The sequence below is a fragment of the Peromyscus eremicus genome, chromosome 20 (assembly GCF_949786415.1).
Source record: "Peromyscus eremicus chromosome 20, PerEre_H2_v1, whole genome shotgun sequence".
NCBI lineage: Eukaryota > Metazoa > Chordata > Mammalia > Rodentia > Cricetidae > Peromyscus > Peromyscus eremicus.
The window spans coordinates 62,133,415-62,152,952 of NC_081436.1; the positions used below are offsets into that span (position 1 = coordinate 62,133,415).

At 47.5% G+C, this 19,538-nt stretch overlaps 1 protein-coding gene across 2 annotated transcripts in view; it reads right to left on the bottom strand.

Moving 5' to 3' along the window:
- Grhl2 (grainyhead like transcription factor 2) overlaps positions 1-19,136 on the bottom strand; it is a 142,884-nt gene extending 123,748 nt beyond the window's left edge. For both annotated transcript variants that reach the window (XM_059247562.1, XM_059247561.1), the window contains exon 1: positions 18,772-19,136. In XM_059247562.1, the coding sequence (XP_059103545.1) occupies positions 18,772-18,791 (20 nt within the window). In that variant the 5' untranslated portion in view covers positions 18,792-19,136. The remainder of the gene's footprint in view (positions 1-18,771) is intronic.
- Positions 19,137-19,538: the final 402 nt, after the last annotated feature.

The following is a 19,538-nucleotide window of genomic DNA, read 5'->3' on the forward strand; positions in this document are numbered from 1 at the left end:
CCCTATCGTGAAAAACAAACAAACCAAAAAACAAAACAACAAAACACTCAAACTTGCTTATTAAATTGGCCCATGACCTTGGAGACACGTCTCGTTGGCCACCTGAAGTTGAAATGAACTAGGCAGAGCCGTGTGTGTTTCCTGTCCTTCACCTGACGGGCTCACGTTTTCCCTCCCTCTCCGTCCTTCCCAAACAACGAAACACCTGTGTGGTCAAATCCCTGGACACATTTAGATGCAGGTGTCCACATGCCTCACACACACTCACTCCCGCTGTGAACGAAACTGAACTTGCTCTTCAGAGCGCGCACGGCCGAAGGTTGGGTTAGGTGTGTAAATATTCCCAGAGCACGGGAGATGTCAGAATGTCTCCAGGGCTGGAGAGTAGGCACAGTGGTTAAGATGCTCTTCCCGAGGACCAGTTCAGCTCCCAGCACCCACGTCAGACAGCGCACAACCAACCGTAGCTCCAGCCCCAAGGGATCTAACACCCTCCTCACCTCCAGGGGACCTGCGCACTTGTGGTAAACACTCAACATAGGAACACACATACACACATAAATAAAAGTAACTCTAAAAAACAGTTTTCTCCATTCTTAGATTTTTATTACATGGCATATCAGTTAGATTTTGGTATTTTTGAGTCAGACAGGGTCTCACTATGTAGCTGTCCTGGAACTCAGTATGTAGACCAGGCTGGTCTTGAACTCACAGAGATGCTCCTGCCTCTTTGACCTGAGTGCTAGGATTAAAGGCGTGGGCCACCCCATCCAGTGTCACCACTCCCGACTTAGATTAGATTTTATTATTTGTTTTGTGTGTGATACGTGCAAGTGTGTATGTATATGCATGCATGTATGTGTATGTGCATGTGTATATGTATGTGCATGTGTGTGATATATGCATGTTTGTATGTATGTATATATATATATATGTACATGTGTGTATGTATATATATGTGTGTGTAGAGGACAGAGGAAGATGTTGTACGGTCTCATCTTTTCTTCTCTGCCTTTTCCCCTGAGGCAGGGTATCCATAGGACCTTGAGCTCGTCAGTTCTCGGCTAGGCTGTCTCAGCAAGCCCCACTGCTCCTCCTGTCTCTACCAGCTTCTCCCAGCTCCGGGGTTGTAAGTATGCACCATGCTCAACTTTTTAAATGAGTGCAGGGGATCAGAACTCGGTTTTCATTTTGCACAGCAAGACTCTCACCCACTGGATCATTTCCCCAGCCCCTGGATTATTTTAGATCACACTTGCGTGGTACTCACGGATGACCTGCCTCATGCCTCCCACTATTGCTGTCCTAGAAGCCAGTCTTCTGTAAGCCCGCTGGCCTGAAACACAACACACATCGTGAAGGATGACCCTGAACTAATAATCCTCCTGCCTCCACCTCCCAAGTGCTGGGATTACGAACATGTGCAACCACATCTGGTCTCAGTCTGCCGAAGGCGTTTTATGGTACACATTCTCATTTGTACATACAAGTTTTTGGTTTTGTTTTTTTGTTTGTTTGTTTCTTGAGCCAGGATCTTACTATGTAGCCTTAACCAGCCTGGAACTTGCTGTGTAGACCAGGCTGGCCTTGAACTCACAAAGATCTGCTGCCTGTGCCTCTCCAGTGCTGAGAGCAAAGGAGTGTGACATTACAGCCTGGCCAGTGACTTATTTTTTAAATTGTTATTTATTTCAGGTTACTTTCTGTGGTGATAAATCCTTCAATGGCGTCACAATTTTACATGGAATGGGACTCTCCAAGATAAAGTAACCATTTCTCCATTCCTTTTCCTACAGAAGTCAGTACTATAGCATCAGCCTTGCAGTTAAGCTTTGTACAGGGTTTAAACACATCCCGAGGAACTGGGATTCTTGATCCAGAACCATGCACTTTTCCAAGCATTTGGCTCTTATTTCCAAACTTCCTCCAGGCATTTCATCCTAGTCTGAGCAAGCGGACGACACAGTCCTGCACAAGGCTGCTGTCCTTCCTCATCTTTGCCACTTAGATAGATTATATGGCCATTTCTTTGTTTCCTTTCCTCCAACTTCCCTCTCTCCCTCCCTTCCTCCCTCTTAAACTTGCTAAGGAGCCACTCCATCACTGAGCTGTACCTTCAGCCCAGCCTCAAATATGGTCTTTTCCCTCTTTACAGAGCAGTGGCTCTCAACCTGTGGGTCGTGACCCATTCAGCAAGCCTCTCTCTCCAAAAATATTTACATGACAATTCTTAACAGTGGCAAAATTACAGTCATGAAGTAGTGACAAAAACAATTTTATGGTTGGGGTCACCACAACATGAAGAACTGTATTAAAGGGGCACAGCGTTAGGAAGGTTGAGAACCAGTGTGAGAGCTTTGTACTTGTTTATTTGTTATTTTGGAATCTTTAAAGTCTGTTTATACAGAGTTCCGCTCTAGAGACTTCACCATGAGTAAACACAGCGAGTTAGTGGTTCTGAGCCACCATCTTGTCTCTGGGACGAGCCAATGAGTCTGAGATTGGTTCCTAATTCTTTGCCACTGAACACCATGACTCAGATCAGCATTTCCACTGCAGTGAAGGACAGACTCTGTCTGCAGAGTGCTGATGAGTAAGCTCAGCATAAACACCACCACAACACTGGGGGTCACCCCAGATGTCCATCTCACTGGTGTGCTGAGTGAGGAGAAGCCAGACACACGGCCAGCACCTGCTAGGTGCTGAGGCCTCAAACAACACAGGCTGCTAATTTAAGGTTTAAGGATGTAATTAGAAGGGGAAAAGCTGTCTTACGAAAACAGCCATTTCACGTTTAGCTTCCATTCTTGGGATAATTAGCTGAGGAAGATGGAGACAGGTGCAGCCGGAGACATTCCTCAGTGCTGGTGCTCTCTGCTTTGAAGAGGGATGCCATTGTGTTTCCATTTCTCAGCTGGGTCAGGCTTCCGGCCATCCCCCTCTCCAGCCACTCCCCCCCTTGGTATATTAGTGGTCAGAAAATGCTTCAGTGGTTTATCTAAAAAGTAGGGCCCGGGGGTGGTAGTGCACGTTTTTAATCCCAGCACTCGGGAGGCAGAGCCAGGTGGATCTCTATGAGTTCAAGGCCAGCCTGGTCTACAGAGTGAGATCCAGTACAGGCTCCAAAGCTACACAGAGAAACCCTGTCTCCAAAAACCAAAACCAAAAAAAAAAAAAAAAAAAAAAAATAGGGTTACAGGTCGACGAGATGGCTCAGTGGTTAAGGGTGCTTGTCATCAAACCAGGCCACCCAAATGTAACCTCAGGAACCCATATGGTACAGAGAATTTGTCCCATGGATTGTCCTCTGACCTCCACACCAGTGCACACTTTGCACTACTCTTGTGCTTGATCTAGTGCACACACACACACACACACACACACACACACACAGTACATGTAAAAATAAAAATCTTAAGAAATAATGCTGTTTCAAATGAGGTCAGTTTTCAATATCCAGAGCCCCGTGATAAACTAAATTTATATTAATGTTGTTGTTGTTGTTGTTATTGGTGGTGGTGGTAGTTTTGAGATCGGGTCTTGCTTTATTACTAGTCTTTACTTTGTAGCCCAGACTGGTCTCAAACTAGTGGCAATCCCCCTGCCTCAGTCTCCTGAATACTACTAGGGTTATAGGCATGCTCCACCATGCCTGATGTGTTGGTTAGTTTTATGTCAACTTGACACACGATCACCTGGGAAGAGGGACTCTTAAGAAAATGCCTTCGTGGCTGGTGGTGGTGGCTGTGGTGGCACACACCTTTAAACTTAGCACTAGGGAGGCAGAGGCGGGCGGAATAAGAGAGTGAAAGACCACGGTTGTTCATTCTGTCCCCTCATGGCTGACTTCTTGGTTGTGCCTGTCTGTTTCCTGAGCAGATCTAGCAGAGAAGACCTAGAAAGGCAACTGGCTACCAGTTAAGGGGGGAACACATTTAGTTCCAGCAGTGTTAGAACTTGTTTTAAATAATTCTTAAGCTATCTAGGATTTTTGACTTTTCCCCCATGAAACCTGTAAAGCACTGTGTGAAGCCAGGGCAGTCTCCCAGGGACTGGGGCTCACACTGTGTGGGTCCAACTTCTGCAAACTCTCTGTATATGCCACGATTCATCATTTTTGTTCATTGATTTTTTTTTACATTTATTTGTGTGTGTGTGTGTGTGTGTGTGTGTGTGTGAGAGAGAGAGAGAGAGAGAGAGAGAGAGAGAGAGAGAGAGAGAGAGAGAGAAAGGGAAAGAGAGAGAGAGCTCCAGTGTTAATGTGCTTTTTCTACTTTTTTGTTATTGGTCTGTTCTTGGTTTTTTAGAAGCTGTTTGTGTATTGAGATACTGATCATTGCTTACCACAGTCTGTCTTTGGGCTGTGGTGTGGTTTTGTTCCTTAGAGATTTCAAATTCTTACACCGCCAAATTCATCCTTTGTGACTCATTGTTCTTTTCCTTTCTTTCTTTCTTTCTTTCTTTCTTTCTTTCTTTCTTTCTTTTTTTCAAGATTTTTCTTACTATTTAATTATGTATGTGGGGGGAGGGGAGTGTGTGCAAATATCCACAGAGGTCAGAGGTCTCGGATCCCCCTGGCGCTGGGGTTACAAGCAGTTGTAAGCCACCTGATATAGGTGATGGGAACTGAACTCACGTCCTCAGAAAAAGCCGTATGTCATGTCTCCAGCCTTCTTTCTCTTCTTCCTTCCTTCCTTTTTCTCTTTCTTTCTCTCTTTCCTTCCATATTTCTTTTTTCTTTTTTTGTGTTTTTCAAGACAGAATTTCTCTGTGTAGCGCTCGCTGTCCTGGAACTCACTCTGCAGACCAGGCTGGCCTCGAACTCAGAGATCTACCTCCCTCTGCCTCCTGAGTGCTGGGATTAAAGACTTGCACACCACCACTGGCAAACTGCTATCTTATTAATGCTGTGTATTCTGGGCTGGCAGGATGACTCAGCGGGTAACGGAGCTCCGAGCCTGATGCTAGGGACCTACCTACATGGTGAAGGAGAGAAATGAGCCTGCAGGTGGCCTCGGCACTCCACACATGTACCGTGGCGTGCACACACCTCTGCAATAGACAAACAAGCAAGCAAGTTAACACACGTATTTAAAAAAGGTGTGTTCGTGTAAGAATGGATCTTCCGCCTAAATGCTGCGTGCTGGTGATTAAATTCACGGCCGGTACATTCCAGGCCAGTTATCTGCCAACAACCAAGTATGCCTGCTCCATTTATTTACATACTCTTTGATGTTCTTCAGATTCATTAAAATATTTTCCTAACATAGATTTTGCATTTTTATTAAATTGTTATCATGATTAACTTTTAAATGTTTTTTTTTTTAATCTAGCCACCTCAGTTTATGGTATTATTGTCTGTAATAGTTACTCAGTGATTCTTTGCTGTTTTCTAGACGTAATATCACACTGTATGCAAATGATGTTTCTCCCTCTCTTCTCAGTTTTCTATTTTATTATTTATTTATTTTTAAAACACTTTGCTTTTTTTTTTTTTTTTTAATTTTATGTGCATTGGTGTGAAGGTGTCAGATCCCCTGGAACTGGAGTCACAGACAGTTGTGAGCTGCTATGTGGGTCCTCTGGAAGAGCAGCTGGTACTCTCCAGCTCCCTATTTTATTTATTTTTTGAGTCAGGGTTTCATTGCGTAGCCCTGGCTGTCCTGGAACTCACTCTATAGACCAGGCTGGCCTCCAACTCAAGAAATCTGCTGCCTTTGCTTCCTAGGGCTGGGACTTAAGACATGGAACACCATGCCCGGCTTCTACTTTTTTTATTTTAATTCTTACCTCTGCCGGGCGGTGGTGGTGCACACCTTTAGCCCCAGCACTTGAGAGGCAGAGACAGGTGGATCTCTGTGAGTTCGAGGCCAGCCTGATCTACAGAGTGAGTTCTAGGACAGGCTCCAAAACTACACAGAGAAACCCTGTGCTGGGATTAAAGGCGTGCACCACCACACCAGTGCAAGTTTGTGTTTTTGTGTGCCTGGATATGCTACAGAGCATTCACCCTAGGCAGCATGCTACAATTCACGACAAACACAGGGTAAGACAGGGACCATACACGTCCTTCCCTTCTACTCCCAGGAGATTAGTCAAACCCAGTTTTGATTAGACTTCCAGCAACCAAAGATGATTTTTTTTTAAATGTAGTATTTTGGGCCTGGTAAGTTTATGTACAGAGAAGGGAAGTCTTTGTGTACGCTGCAAATATGTGTTGCTCTGATTGGTTGATAAATAAAGCCATTTGGCCTATGGCAAGGCAGCATAGAGGCAGGTGGGGAATTCAAAGAGAGAGACAGGAAGAAAGCAGGGGACAGCTGCCAGCCAGCCGCCGGAGGAGTAACATGTAATGGGACGCAGGTAAAGCCACGGAACATGTGGAGATACATAGATTAATGGTTATCTAATTTAAGATATAAGAGCTAGCTAGCAAAAGTCTTGAGCCATGGCCATGCAGTTATAATTAATATGGGCCTCTGTGTGTTTACTTGGGGGATGGAGTGGGAGAGATCTGTCCTGACCGCAGGCAGACCGGGACAGGAGAGCCACACAAATCCCACTTGTGAACACATCACCCCAAAGCAGACCTGCTACTTCACACATTTGATTCCTGCAGCCCACAGCTGCTTTCTTCCTTGTTCACATCTCACAAAAGTTTTAAGGCTTTTTTCTTTTCTTCTTCTCAATGTAACTTTGGCAAGATCACTGATTCCCCAAAGCCAGCTTCTCCATGTCCTAATGAATGTTGTTAGCTGTGTGGATCGTCTCCTGAGCAGAAGCCAGTTCATGAGATGGGGAAAAGGCCATTAACTCAGTTCTCCACTGTTTTCAGCATTAGAAGTCCAATTTCAGGCTCTCCCATGACATCCTCATAGAAAACCAACCCGGCTGGAGCCAATGACCTCTCTCCCAAGATCACTCCAGAGCAGTCTGGGACAGTGCAGAAGGCACTTCAGGGGAAATTCTGACGTGTGCAAACAGGCACAGGCATGCAGTCTACAGTCTACGGTGTGTGTATGTGTGTGTGTGTGGCGGGGGGTGGGGTGAGGGTGGGTAGGTGGTGGGGGTGGTAAAAGATTCCCTTGTGCTCTTGTTCGTTCTCCAGCTTCAAACTGCACAAAGATCCTGATGTCCAGGCATGTGAAGAAACAAAGCAGAGGCCAATGGGCACAGCCATGGGGCAGCCTGGCACACTGGGCCAGAAAGGGGGACAGGGAATTCATTCACTGGGGCACGGGAACAAGCGTTTCAGTTTTGTTGGGGTGGGTATGAGTCATTTTTAAATGCATCCATGGCAGAATGGCTGTTTTTGTCTGTTTGTTTGTTTTGTTTTGTTTTCTGAGACAGGGTTTCTCTGTGTAGCCCTGGCTTTCCTGGAACTCGCTCTGTAGACCAGGCTGGTCTGGAACTCAGAGATCTGCCTGCCTCTGCCTCCTGAATGCTGGGATTGAAGCCTTGCGCCACCACTGCTCAGCTCATGACACGACTTCTAATGTTAACATAGCAGCCTCTTATTTTGCTGAACCTCAACTTCCAAGCCAACCCTCTGTAGCCAGGCATTTAGGGGTTTTCTGATTTCTTACTTTGAAAATCAATACTATAGCTGAGCATAGGCCAGTAATCCTAGCACTTAGGAGGCAAAAGCCTGAATACAGGTTTGAGGCCAGCTTCGGCTATATAATAAGACCCAGTCTCAAAAACACACCAAAAAACGGGAGCTAGAAAGCTCCTTGGTAGTTAAAAACACCAATGTTCTTGTTGTAGACCAGGCTGGCCTCGAACTCACAGAGATCCTCCTACCTCTGCCTCCCAAGTGCGGAATTAAAGGCGTGCGCCCCCACCGCCTGTCGAACACCAATGTTCTTACAGGACTAGGATTTTGTTCCCAGCAGCTCACAGGCATCTGTCACTCCAGTTCTGGGAAACTCAACCCCTACTTCGGGCCTCCTCATGCACCAGGCACACGTGTAAATATGTAGTTTACTAACCTGACTTTCAGAGATTTTGTAATGATCTGTGATCCTACAGCCTTGATATTTTACCTTAACCCAGCTCTGCTAACCTTGACCAATTTGTCAGGGTAATCTGGATCACTCCTGCTATAAAGTGTGCTTCTCAGGTTACTAACAAACCTAACCACTATTCTCCGTGTTTATTGGCCACTTGCATAATTTTTATGAACTCTCGGTTTATGCTTAACTACATTTGCATCCTGATATCTGTCTTTTATTCAATAGGAATGATATACGTATTTTAAGATTTATTGTGGTGATATTTTATTTGCGCTTTGATAAATAAAGCTTGCCTGGAGATCAAAGGGAAAAGGCCAGCCATTTTAAGTAAACAAAGTCAGGCAGCACACACCATTAATCCGATCACTTAGCAGGCAGGGTCTCTGTGTGTTCAAGGCCATCCTAGGGAAGAGCCAAGCATGGTGACACATGCCTTTATCCCAGTACCAACCATAGAGACCTGGAGGTCTGTACAGACAGACAGTGACAAGGAAGTGAGGTAGCTGGGCTAAGAGCCAATGAGAGGGCAGAAAAGCAAGGCATATAAAGGTGTTGGTGGACAGGAAGTAACTCGCATTTGGAAGCTGCAGAGCTGGAGAGGTAAGGTCGGCTGGTGGCTCTCACTATTTCCCTGATCTCTAAGGCTTTCACCCCTATATTTGGCTCCGTGTTTTTTATTTAATAAGACCATTTAGAAATTCGTCTACAATTTATTTTTACTATTTCTAATTAGAGGTACAGTTGTGTGTGTTGTGTATGTCCAAGTGTGTCCTAGTGTCCATGGAAGCCAGTAGAGTTGGAGCTCCTGGAGATGGAGTTACAGGTGGTTGTGAGTCACCCAGTAGGAGTGCTAGGAATCAAACTCTAATCTATTGGAAGAGCAGTACATGCTCTTCATCACTTAACCACCCCTCCTAAGAGTATGTACCTGGGTGGTGGTAGCACATGCCTTTAATCCCAGCACTCAGGCAGGTGGAGCTCTGTGAGTTCAAAGCCAGCCTGGTCTACAGAGTGAGTTCCAGGACAGCCAGGGTTGTGACACAGACAAATCCTGTCTCAAAAAAACAAAAAAGGTAAGTACTAGAGCTCTTGTGTCTTAAATAAGATTCTTCCAACACAACTTCAAGGGCTACTAGCCAAAGAATATCCACCTCAGGGGGGTTAAATCCCTCCATTCAATATGATGGGATTTTACTCCTGGCCTAAATGAATGACAGCTGTGTACCCTGATGTGAAATAATATGACTTTGTACTTGGTGTAAAACTGCAGCTGAACTCTAAGCTGTGGTCTTGGCAGTATTTCCTGACAATGAGTTCCCCGGATTATGTTTTACTAAAGGGGGGCCTAGAGAAAAGGAGGAGGAGGAGGAAGAAAGGATGAAGGGAAGAAAAGAGGAGAAGAAGGGCTGGGACAAAGCAGAGGAGGAGACAGGAGGAAGAAAGAATGGAGGAGGAAGAGATGGGAGGGGGAGGGGCAGAGGAAGGGGGAGGAGCAGACCACTCCTCTCACCTTCTTAAGGTTTTAGTGACCCCTTGGTTCAGTCCCCATTGCCTCACTCTCCTTCCATGAGCCGAGCAGAAGCCACTTCCAGGACCCGGTCAGTGAAGAAGTTCTCGGAGTCCCTGCCAGCCTTTATCTGATTTCCTGGACCCCTTATCTACCGGCCCCAGGAGGCTGTGCAGGGCAGGAATCCTCTAGAGAAGCCGCCTAGCTGCCCTTCGGAATTCTGTGCCCTCACCATGCCCCCTGCTGGAGGCCTCAAATCATCTGGGATCTTAATCAGCCGTCTTTGATTCTGGAAGGCCAGGAGGGGCTCATGAAGAGCAGCCAGGCCCGCAGCCTGGCATCGCCGGATCCTAGGAGCCTCCTCCACCAGCCCAGACCCCTTTGGAGGAAAGTAGACTCCAGACACTGGAGAGGCGATTATCCTCAGAGATCACTTCATTCAACTCCATTTTTGCAGATGGAAAAGAAAAAAATAATGAAGAGAATATTCTGATCATAGTTCATTATCTTATTGGCAATACAGGAAAGAGGTAATTGCTCCTTTGTTCCTGGCTTCTTTGAAAAGACAGATCAGAGCAGTACAGAAAGCTCACTGACCTAAGAATGAAGGCAATGGTGTGGGCTGAGGGTGGGAAGGAAGGCCCCTGGGAACTCCCAGGAGGGCACTCAGAACCCAAGCCAGCATTCCCCAGACTTGTGTCCACGCAATACCCACGCCTGCTTCCTTCAAAGAAAAAGAAGTGAGTTTTTCCAGAGCACTCCAGACTTGGTCTCATGCATACAGTCCCCGCGTACAGCACAGAAAGGACACTGAACACTTTGCTTGTGAAACCTTCAACCCCAAATCCTTAGCTCGGTTACTCACACGGTCAACGTGGGCCCTAAGATTTGTTCCACTTCAGGATTCTAGCCCTCAAGTTAAAACCGACTCAATTCCCCAGGAACAGTTTCATGCCATCCACCTGCCTCAGTGCACCCAGCCACTTTGTTCTTGCCTGTCTGCTGAGCAAACACAGGCCACTCCACCCTTGCTAAAGCAACCTCATCCTGTCCACGCTTGCTTTATCCCTTCCTTTCCCCTTCCCTCTCCCCAACTTGCCTCTTTCAGCCCTGATCTTTGGCTGATGGGGGGGGGGGGGGGGGGACTCAATGTCAGAGTTTGCCTAGCATATGGGATGCTCTGGGCTCCATTCTCGAGCTGCAAAATAAATAAATAAACAAACAGATGAGAAACAAAAAACAGAAACTGGAAGCTCTGAGCACGGGCCTTTACCAGAGACGGGCCCTTCGCGTTTACAGAGGCAGTAACTGTTGCCCCCCTTTCCTGCTCTGAGAGCAAGCCAAGTCAGGCCGCTGCCAAGTCAGGCCGCTGCGAAGTCCTGCCGGCCCAGTCCACTGGCACCCACGTTCATTACCAAGTAAAATAGGCCGCGTCGCATGCCACAGGCAGCGACTGCTTTCACAGACCGCCCATTCAAATGCACCAGCCTTCTCTATGGCGCAGACTCATTTTCATGACAATATCCCCTGAAATCCCCTGACCTTACCAGCTCAACTAGTACTTCCATAAAGTTCCCAAGACCCGGTGGCTATTGGAGGAGCAATTCAGAATGCATACTCTTTAATAAATAAAATTGCTACTACTCACCAACACACCAAGTTAAAAATATTTCTCTTTTCCCAGGACAGTTGGGTTGGGGGAGGGTAAAGATCCCCTCAGACACAGTCTTGTTTCTGTTGCAGTTAGCCTTTATAATTCTGCACTGTTTGCCACTTACTGCTAAGAAGCCTACAGTAGTGGGTAGAGCTCAACAGTTAAGAGCTCTGGCTGCTTCCAAAGGACCTAGGTTCAATTCCCAGTATCCACAACCAGCTCACAACCAGCTGTGAGTCCAGTTCCAGGGAATCCCATGCTGTCTTCTGGGCTCTGCAGGCACCAGACAAGCAAATGGTGCACAGACATACATGCAGGAAAAACCACAAAACAACCATCAATATAAACACATGTGTGTGTGTTATTGTTGTTGATGGTGATAGATAAACAGCAGGGTGTGATCCCAGTACTGGAGGAAGCAGAGGCAGGAGGACCTTGAGTTCTGGCAGCTGGGGCTACACAGAGAGACCCTGTCTCAAAAAACAAACAAAACTTATGGTGGAACTGGGAACATCACTGTATTTGCCTGGCATATGGGAGGTGCTGGGCTTGACCCCCAAGATTACCAAAGGAAAAAGAAAAACAACAGCATAAATTATACCTTGCTAGCAATGGATAAATAAATAAAACTGATGAAAGAGGCTGGATTTGTCTAAGAGATATCACTGCACGGGCAGGTGGATGGAGGTCGGCGGGGATCTGGAGGCCAAAAGGAACGCTGCTGAAGGACGCCCAAGCAGGAGCTGCTGTGACTAAGTCACCAGCTGCCAACTAGTCCTCTAGGGCCAAAGCAAATTCCTACTTCAGCCTGTTGCTGCTCGCTGAGGAATTCTTCCTGGGCAGGTTTCCCAAGCTGATGGCTCTGGTTTCGGGACAGGCCTAGATAAACTTTAGTTAACAGCAGTCCCTGAGTACCACCACCTGGGAAGGCAGAGAGTGTGAAGACACCCCAACATGGGTGCCAGGGATTCCCCACCCCCCAGGGTTAAAAGTCAACTCATTTAAATTAGACAAGGCAACCCCTGCAGCCATCCTCTGACCCTTGGAGCAAGGTGACAAGGATGGACTGCTGGGCTGCGAAGGCCAAAGCGATGCAGTTAAACCATCGACAGCAAGACTCAAGATACCTCCATGGGCAACAGTCAGTTCTCACCAGATGATACGGGAGGAATACTAAATGAAGATATCAGGGAGACAGATCAAAAAGAACAGGAGCGGGGAATAAGAACATGTCGGTTCAGGAGAGTGGGGAAGTAAGGAAAGAGGAAAAGGACTACCCAACCAAAGCAGTCATTAAAAAATCAGAAGTGCTTTGACAGCCCTTAGTCCTAGCATTTGGGAAACAGAGGCAGACAGATCTCTGTGAGTTCAAGACCAGCCTGGTCTACAGAGCAAGTTCCAGGACAGCAAGGCTACACAGAGAAACCCTGTCTTGAAGAAAAACACACAAACCACATCAGAAATGCACACTTGATATCCCAACACTCCAGAGCCAGAAGAATCAGGAGTTTAAGTTTATCCTTGGCTAGTGAGTTTGAGGCTAGCCTGAGCTGTGGAAGACTTATTTCAAAAAACAAAAGAGGGAGAGATGGAAGGAAGGAGGGGATGGGGAGAAAAATGTATGTGCCAGGTTAGAACAGAGTCATGAAAGGGAACTGAAAAAACTGCCTGATTATCTAAGAATTCTTTAAAAGTAAACTTAACAACTCACCCTAAAGTAAATCTTATCTATATACACCTTCAATCGCCCATCTCAGAGTCCTTGGGCTCAGTTACTATGATTTAAATGCTCCTTTTGCGTCTGAGTTTCCTGGCTACTTTCCCAAATTGTCCTTTCTACTTTGGGAAGACTGGTGAATCCCACTCCTGTGCAGTGGTGCCCACCACTGATTCCAGCACCGCACTAGAGGCTGAAGCAGGGGGACCTCAGATTCAAGGCTAGCCTGGTCTACATAGTGAGGCTTTGTCATCTAGGACTTATTTTCAATCCTGCTTGGAGGGGCCCTGGGCCCATTTTGTCAGCCTGGACTTTGTGGTCAGTTTCCAGCACTATCTTGTCATGGTCATACTTCAAACTTCCAAGAGCCCCGGGAGAAAAGCTATGGCATCCATTTGGAGCAGCTGTTTCAGCAGGGACCAACACCACACTAGAACCCTTTACCTTCTCTGAGCTGGAAGCATAGACTATAAATTCAGAAAGAGGACAACCCTCAGGATGAGCTACAGTGTAAAACCAGAGAGGAGCAGACAGGCTTCTTACTCAAGTCCACCTAGGAGCCGGCCAGGAGGGGCTTGAAAGACTTCAAACAGGTCTTTAGCAGCTCTGTAAACAGGTGAGCTGTCAAAATGACCCCAACACACACACTCTTCCCTAAGCCACAGTTTAGCAAAACAATGAGAGCAAACACCCCCGGGGAGTGGGGGGAGGTCTGGGAATTCTTGCATCCGGTTAAAATCATATCAGCAGCAGCCCAAGCAGAGGCAGCTAGGGTAGAGCAGGAGGCGGCGTTGGCGAGCATTTAAAGTTCCAGATTTTGCATTTATAGTGTAAAGTGGTCGTTGAAAGGATTAGCTCCATTATTAATCGAATAATCAAGTAAAGTCTGGGTCAAAGCTTATATAGAGATTCCTGATTGGTCAGGAGAAACAGGACACCTCTAAGGGCTGAGGGCTATCTGTGGTTTATCATTTGCCTCAGGTGGTTTGTTTGTTTGTTTGTTTGTTTGTTTGTTTGTTTGTTTGAACAATCAGACAAGCTTAAAAAGGAAGGCTATCAAGAGTTTGTGTGTGGAATCCTATTATTAAGCACAAACATAATTTATTCCTAGATTTTTTTAGGCTGTATTTTGGTAGTGTTAGCCAACATTTTGTTTTTTCCCCGTTTTTAGGTAAATCAGTCTTGCCCGTAGGTCACTTCACTCGGTGGGTGATGGGACACCAATCAAAGCAGTGTGCAGTGTTTTCCTCATTTGACAAATCCAAGCACTCTGATGGGTGCAGTTCGCAGAACTGAATGAGAGCAAGAGGAAGACAAGGCAGTCTCTGGCACAGGCTCATGTCCTAGATCTGAGCCCTCCAAGAGTGCGGTAGGCTAGATCCAGAGTTGGGAGAGACCGGCTTGTCTGGCAACCGCCACCTGCACTCTGTCCCTGTGCTTCAGCTCTGACCCGGGCTCTTCTGCTGTGTGCACATTTGCTCACTTTGTAATAGCAAGTATGCATGCACGATTCAGCCCTCTCTAAAAGAACCAAATGCTCCACCCTCAGTAGTAAACCCAGGAGTGCTAGGAGAGGACACCGGACTGATCATTTACTCACTGGCTGCTGCTTCCTGACTGCCCTATTCCAGCACAACTTTGTTACCAAGTATGCAGGTGTCTGGATCAACAGAGAACGGTTTACACTGATTCACTAGTTGCCTTATCTCTCTCATTCACCCACTTCTTGCGCATGCTCACCTCAAGGCCTTCTACTCCAGCTATTTATCTTCAGGGGTCGATCCCTCATTTCCTGCATGTCTTTCTTCACAGGTTGACACTATGTGAAACACATCCTCCCAGATCTTCACCCCTCTTTCATGCGTGGCTTCCAGCAAGCATCTATGCTCACCTAATTTATTATTTTTACTTCTCAATTGGTTGACCTTGTTCTCCTAACATATGTTAAGCACCAGTGAGTCTCAATGTCTGGATCTCAAGATACATTTGAGGTGAAAAAATGAATACGTATTTGTACTGGTATAGTGGAGATATGATAAATTATTGGCATTTTTTTTACCTTAAAAGATATTTAACATAGCCAAATGAATATAAAAATTAAAGAAATTTTAGCTAAATGTATTTAGTCAATTCCTTAAGCTAAAACACACAAAATGACTATAGTTGTAGCAGGTAGATAAGGATAAATAGGGAAAAATGGGTATTATTAATCATGAATTGTGCCAGGTGATGGTGGAACAATTTTTTTTTTTTTTTTTTTTCCAAGACAGGGCTTCTCTATGTAGTTTTGGTGCCTGTCCTGGAACTCACTCTGTAGACCAGGCTGACCTCAAACTCACAGAGATCCACCTGGCTCTGCCTCCCAAGTGCTGGGATTAAAAGCGTGCGCTACCACCGCCCTGCTTTTAACTGTTTTTAAAATTATTGTAGCTCTTGGGCATTTTCCAAGCACTGTCATGAATTAATGTCCATTTTTGGCTTGCCCTCCACTGTAGTGTGAGCCCCTTATGGATATGGCCTATTTCATACATCTCTGTTTCCTCTTGTAACAGTATTAATATATTGCAAGCATTATATAAACTAGAAAGCATGCTTTTATGCTTATGAAAATACCCATATGAAATCAATTATCCTACGCACATGAGTGTGTCTTCTCTTGATATATGTTATACAGTTTGGCAGTAAAATAATTCAGAGTTCTTTTTTATCTTTTCTTTTTCTTTTTTTGTTTTGTTTTTTGTTGTTGTTGTTTTGAGACAAAGTTTCTCTGTGTAGCCCTGGCTGTCCTGGAACTAGCTCTGTAGACCAGGCTGGCCTTGAACTCAGAGAGATTCACCTGCCTCTGCCTCCCAAGTACTGGGGTTAAAGGCTTGCTCCACCACTGCCTGGAGGGGAGAGTTTCTTAATCGAACAGAGCCTTGCTTACATACTGTTGACAGATTATCAACTGTCATAAAAGTTTAAGATGGGAGAACAGAACATTTTAAAATGCAGAGAGACAAAATGTCCTCTTTTTTTCTTCCTTTTTTGCTTTAAGGAGAGATAGCATCAGCACTGTGGAACATACAAGGCAGAACATTTCAACCTGAAAAGTCACCAGCAAAAGGATGACTATGGGCCTGTGAGATGGCTCAGGGGTAAAGGCGATTGCTGCCAAGTCTGACATCCCAGAAACCACATGGAAGAAAAGAACTAACGTTTTCAAGTCTTCCTCTGACCTCTGTGTGCAAGCTTCAATAACTGCACACACAGACACACACACACACACACACACACACACACACACACGAAATAAATATATAAGTAAACGGTGATATAAATAATAAAAAGATGATCCATCTTTAGGGCAAACTTTCTAACTAGAAAAACCTTCCTAATGCAATCTAAAAAGATTACCTGCACCTCACTGGGGTTTGTAATTTAATCTCTAAGAGTGTGCTCTGGGGAGTGTTTCCAGAAAATACAGGCAGGCCTCCGAGGGCCGATTTACCAGGAAAGACTACAAGCTGAGCTCGGGGCCTCTCCCTTGCTCAGGTGACTGGCAACCTCGGCCAACTATTGAGGTACTTTCTCTTGGAGTCTCAACCCCATCAAATGCCTCAACCACCTGATCCATTCCTGCAGGGGCCCGGTAGAATTTCAACATTAAGAAAATTCGGGGCATTTCGCCTTTAATTCTAGAGGCAGAGACAGCCGTAGAAACCAGCATGGTCTACAGAGCTAGTTCCAGGACAACCAGGGCCGCACAGAAATCCCTGTCTCGAAAAAAGAGAGCGAGAGAGAATCTCAGATTCACAGAAGTGACCCACAAGTTCTGGACTACTTCAAACTTTAAGCAAAGGACGTTTGACTGTGGTCTCCTAACCTTAACATATCATTAGTTAGTTTGCCCAGGATGCAAAATGAAATCCCGAGAACCACTGGATAAAAGCTACTTTCATTAAATGGTCGTGTAATTCTAGATAGACATTAGCCATAAAAACTAGGTAATACATACTCGTTAAACCAGATTGTTAGTACTCAGTACTTAGACTCAATAGTGAATGAATTATCCCTATTGGTGCTAAGTATAACTTGGGGAAAATAAATACTCATCCACTTTCATTCTTAATTCGTTTGACTCATGTGGTGCCACAAAACTAAGCAGTCAAGCTAAATGTTAATTGTGCGATTAAAGTAAATGTGCAGCCGTTTTTTTACACCAAACGAAAATAAAAAATAATTTAAAAAAAAAAAAACCGAAAACCAAAACGTTGTTATTATTGCCTTGGATTTGGGTTACTTGAGTTTGACTCCTTCTACTACCAAGAAAGCTAAAGTGGCGGTGGAGATGTGGGTGGGGATGTCTCCTACAATCAACCGCTTTCCCACCCGTGTCCCATGGTCTAGCCCCTGGCCGAGTTTCCAACATTTGTTCTTCCACTCCCCTATGGACTTAGCAGTTAAATCTTAAAGGGTGGCGACCGTAGTAGGTTTTTAAGTGACAGCAGGCCTCCTGGATCGGCCAGACCCGCGACTTTACTAGGGAGGCTGGCCCTTCCCCTCCATCCCAACTCAGGTCAGTCAGGCTTTCCAGCCGCCTTCCCCTGCTCCAGGTCCCTCAGCTTGGGACTGGTCCTGTGCTCTTTCGGTGGAGACTCTCAGGAAGGTCCCCTTGGAATGGCCACACCGGCAGGGTAAAGTTACCAGGGACAGCAAAAGGGCGGCCTCTGAGCACTTCCAATAGGACGCAGCCAGTTCCCGGCCTGGACGCCCGGGGAGGAGGGGGAAGGAAGTGTCGCCACCAAATGGAAGGAGGGCAGCGGGACCCACCTCCGGCTCCCTCCCGCGCCCGCCCTCGGCCCCACCTCCCCCGGCTTGCACAAAGCCGTCCCCAAGGCGGGGACCGCGACGGACCAGGCCCAGCGCCCCGCGGCTCACGCCGCAGCTCCCCGCCAGTCTGGAGCTACGGTCCAGGTCGCGGAGTGTCCGGAGTCCCCGCGCCCCACGGTCCCCCCCTTTCCATCGATAGCCTCGGTGAAGGCGGATCGAGCCCCACGCCCGAGGTGGCGGCCTCCGAGCAGTGGGCCGCGCCGTCACCGGACGCGTACGAGCCTGCGACGTCGGGGCGCAGGAGCCTGGCCCAAGTGTGGGTGCCCCTTCGTACCGGGCCTCAAAATCAGTGCCCCCGTTTCCCAGAGCTGCTGCCCCGCACCTGCGTGGGGGGACCGAACAATGCGTTTGTGGCGGGAGGGAGCGAGGCGCGGGCACACCCACGGGCCCCTCCATTGCGGCCTGCCCGTGCCTGGCTCCCGTCGGGGGCCCACGCGGAGCGCACACGCACCCCGGGGCGCCCCAGTGGGGAAGATGGCCGTGTCAGCGCTCGCATAAAAGCCCTTTGTTGAGCGCACACAAAAGCGGCCCAGACCGCTTTTCCAGCAGGCCCTTTGGCCTAATCGAAGGAGGACGGCTGAACTTCCAAACGGTCCAGGAAGTCCAAGGCTGGGGAGCACCTCCAGACAAGGGGGTGACTACAGGCCTCCCGCCACCGTCCACCAAAATCTCAATCAGCGCCCAAGGGTTCGTCCGGTCAGGGCAGTGGGAGCTGAGGTCATTCGTCGGGGAGGAAGCGGAGAAAACCCACGTTTACTAGCCAGGCCCAAAAGGGGTATTAAACATTCACGTTCATGTAGGGTTTTCTCCCCTAAATCGGAGTAGAAAGATAATCCGAGAGGGTCTGGATCCACCAAAAAGAAAAAAAAAAGTGAAAAGAAAGCAAAAAAATACAAAAACAAAAACCAACAATAGCAACTTAAAAAAAAAACAAAACACAACAAACCAGTTGCCGTCAGCCCAAAGTGGCAGCGGCAGCGGCCGCCGGCGCGTGCGATCCACTTACTTGTCCGACTCTTGTGACATGTTTGATCCAATGAACTCGCTCCCCTTTTCCTGGAGCCTCAGCCTCTGGTGAAACTGGACTTTCAAGTCTGTGCAGGTGAAGGTGTGTGAGAGCGCCCGAGATGGCAGAACAAGAGCTACAGGTAATTCTGCTTTCGTCCCCCCTCACCACTCTCGCTCGCCCGCTCGCTCGCGCCCTCACCTAGCCGGAAAGGTGGGATGGGGGGGGGGGGGGCCCTCACATGGGGCCCGCGCTCGGAGGCGGCCCGGCGGCGCGGAGTCCTCCCGGATCGTGGCAATGGGCAGACACAGAGCGGAAAGTGGCGGACTTGGGCGGCCACAGGTAACTTTCTCGCAAGGCGCTGAATTCTTTCACTAAAGGGTACAAGCCCGAGGGCCGAGCCGCGCTGTGATTGGCTGCGGAGCTCCCTCAGGTGCGCTGCCATTGGCAGAGGCGCGCTCAGGTAAGGCCCTTCTCCAAGTGCAGGTAACTCACTGCGAAGTTTCCCTGAGTGCAGCGGTGGCACGCTGGCCTCTCGGCGGAGAGGGCTTCTCCCCACTTTGGCCTTACTTCCTCCCTGACTAGGGGCTGGGTAGAGGCGATGGGAGAGAAGGGGCGGGGAGCACCACCTGCAGGCACCCGGTGTTGTGGGTCAAACCGAAGGACGATCGAGGGCTGAACCCAGCAATCTACAAGCCACCCGGAACCAAATGGGCAGTGCACCACCTGGCACTTGACACCGGCTGGACGAGAGCTGTGCGGCGGCA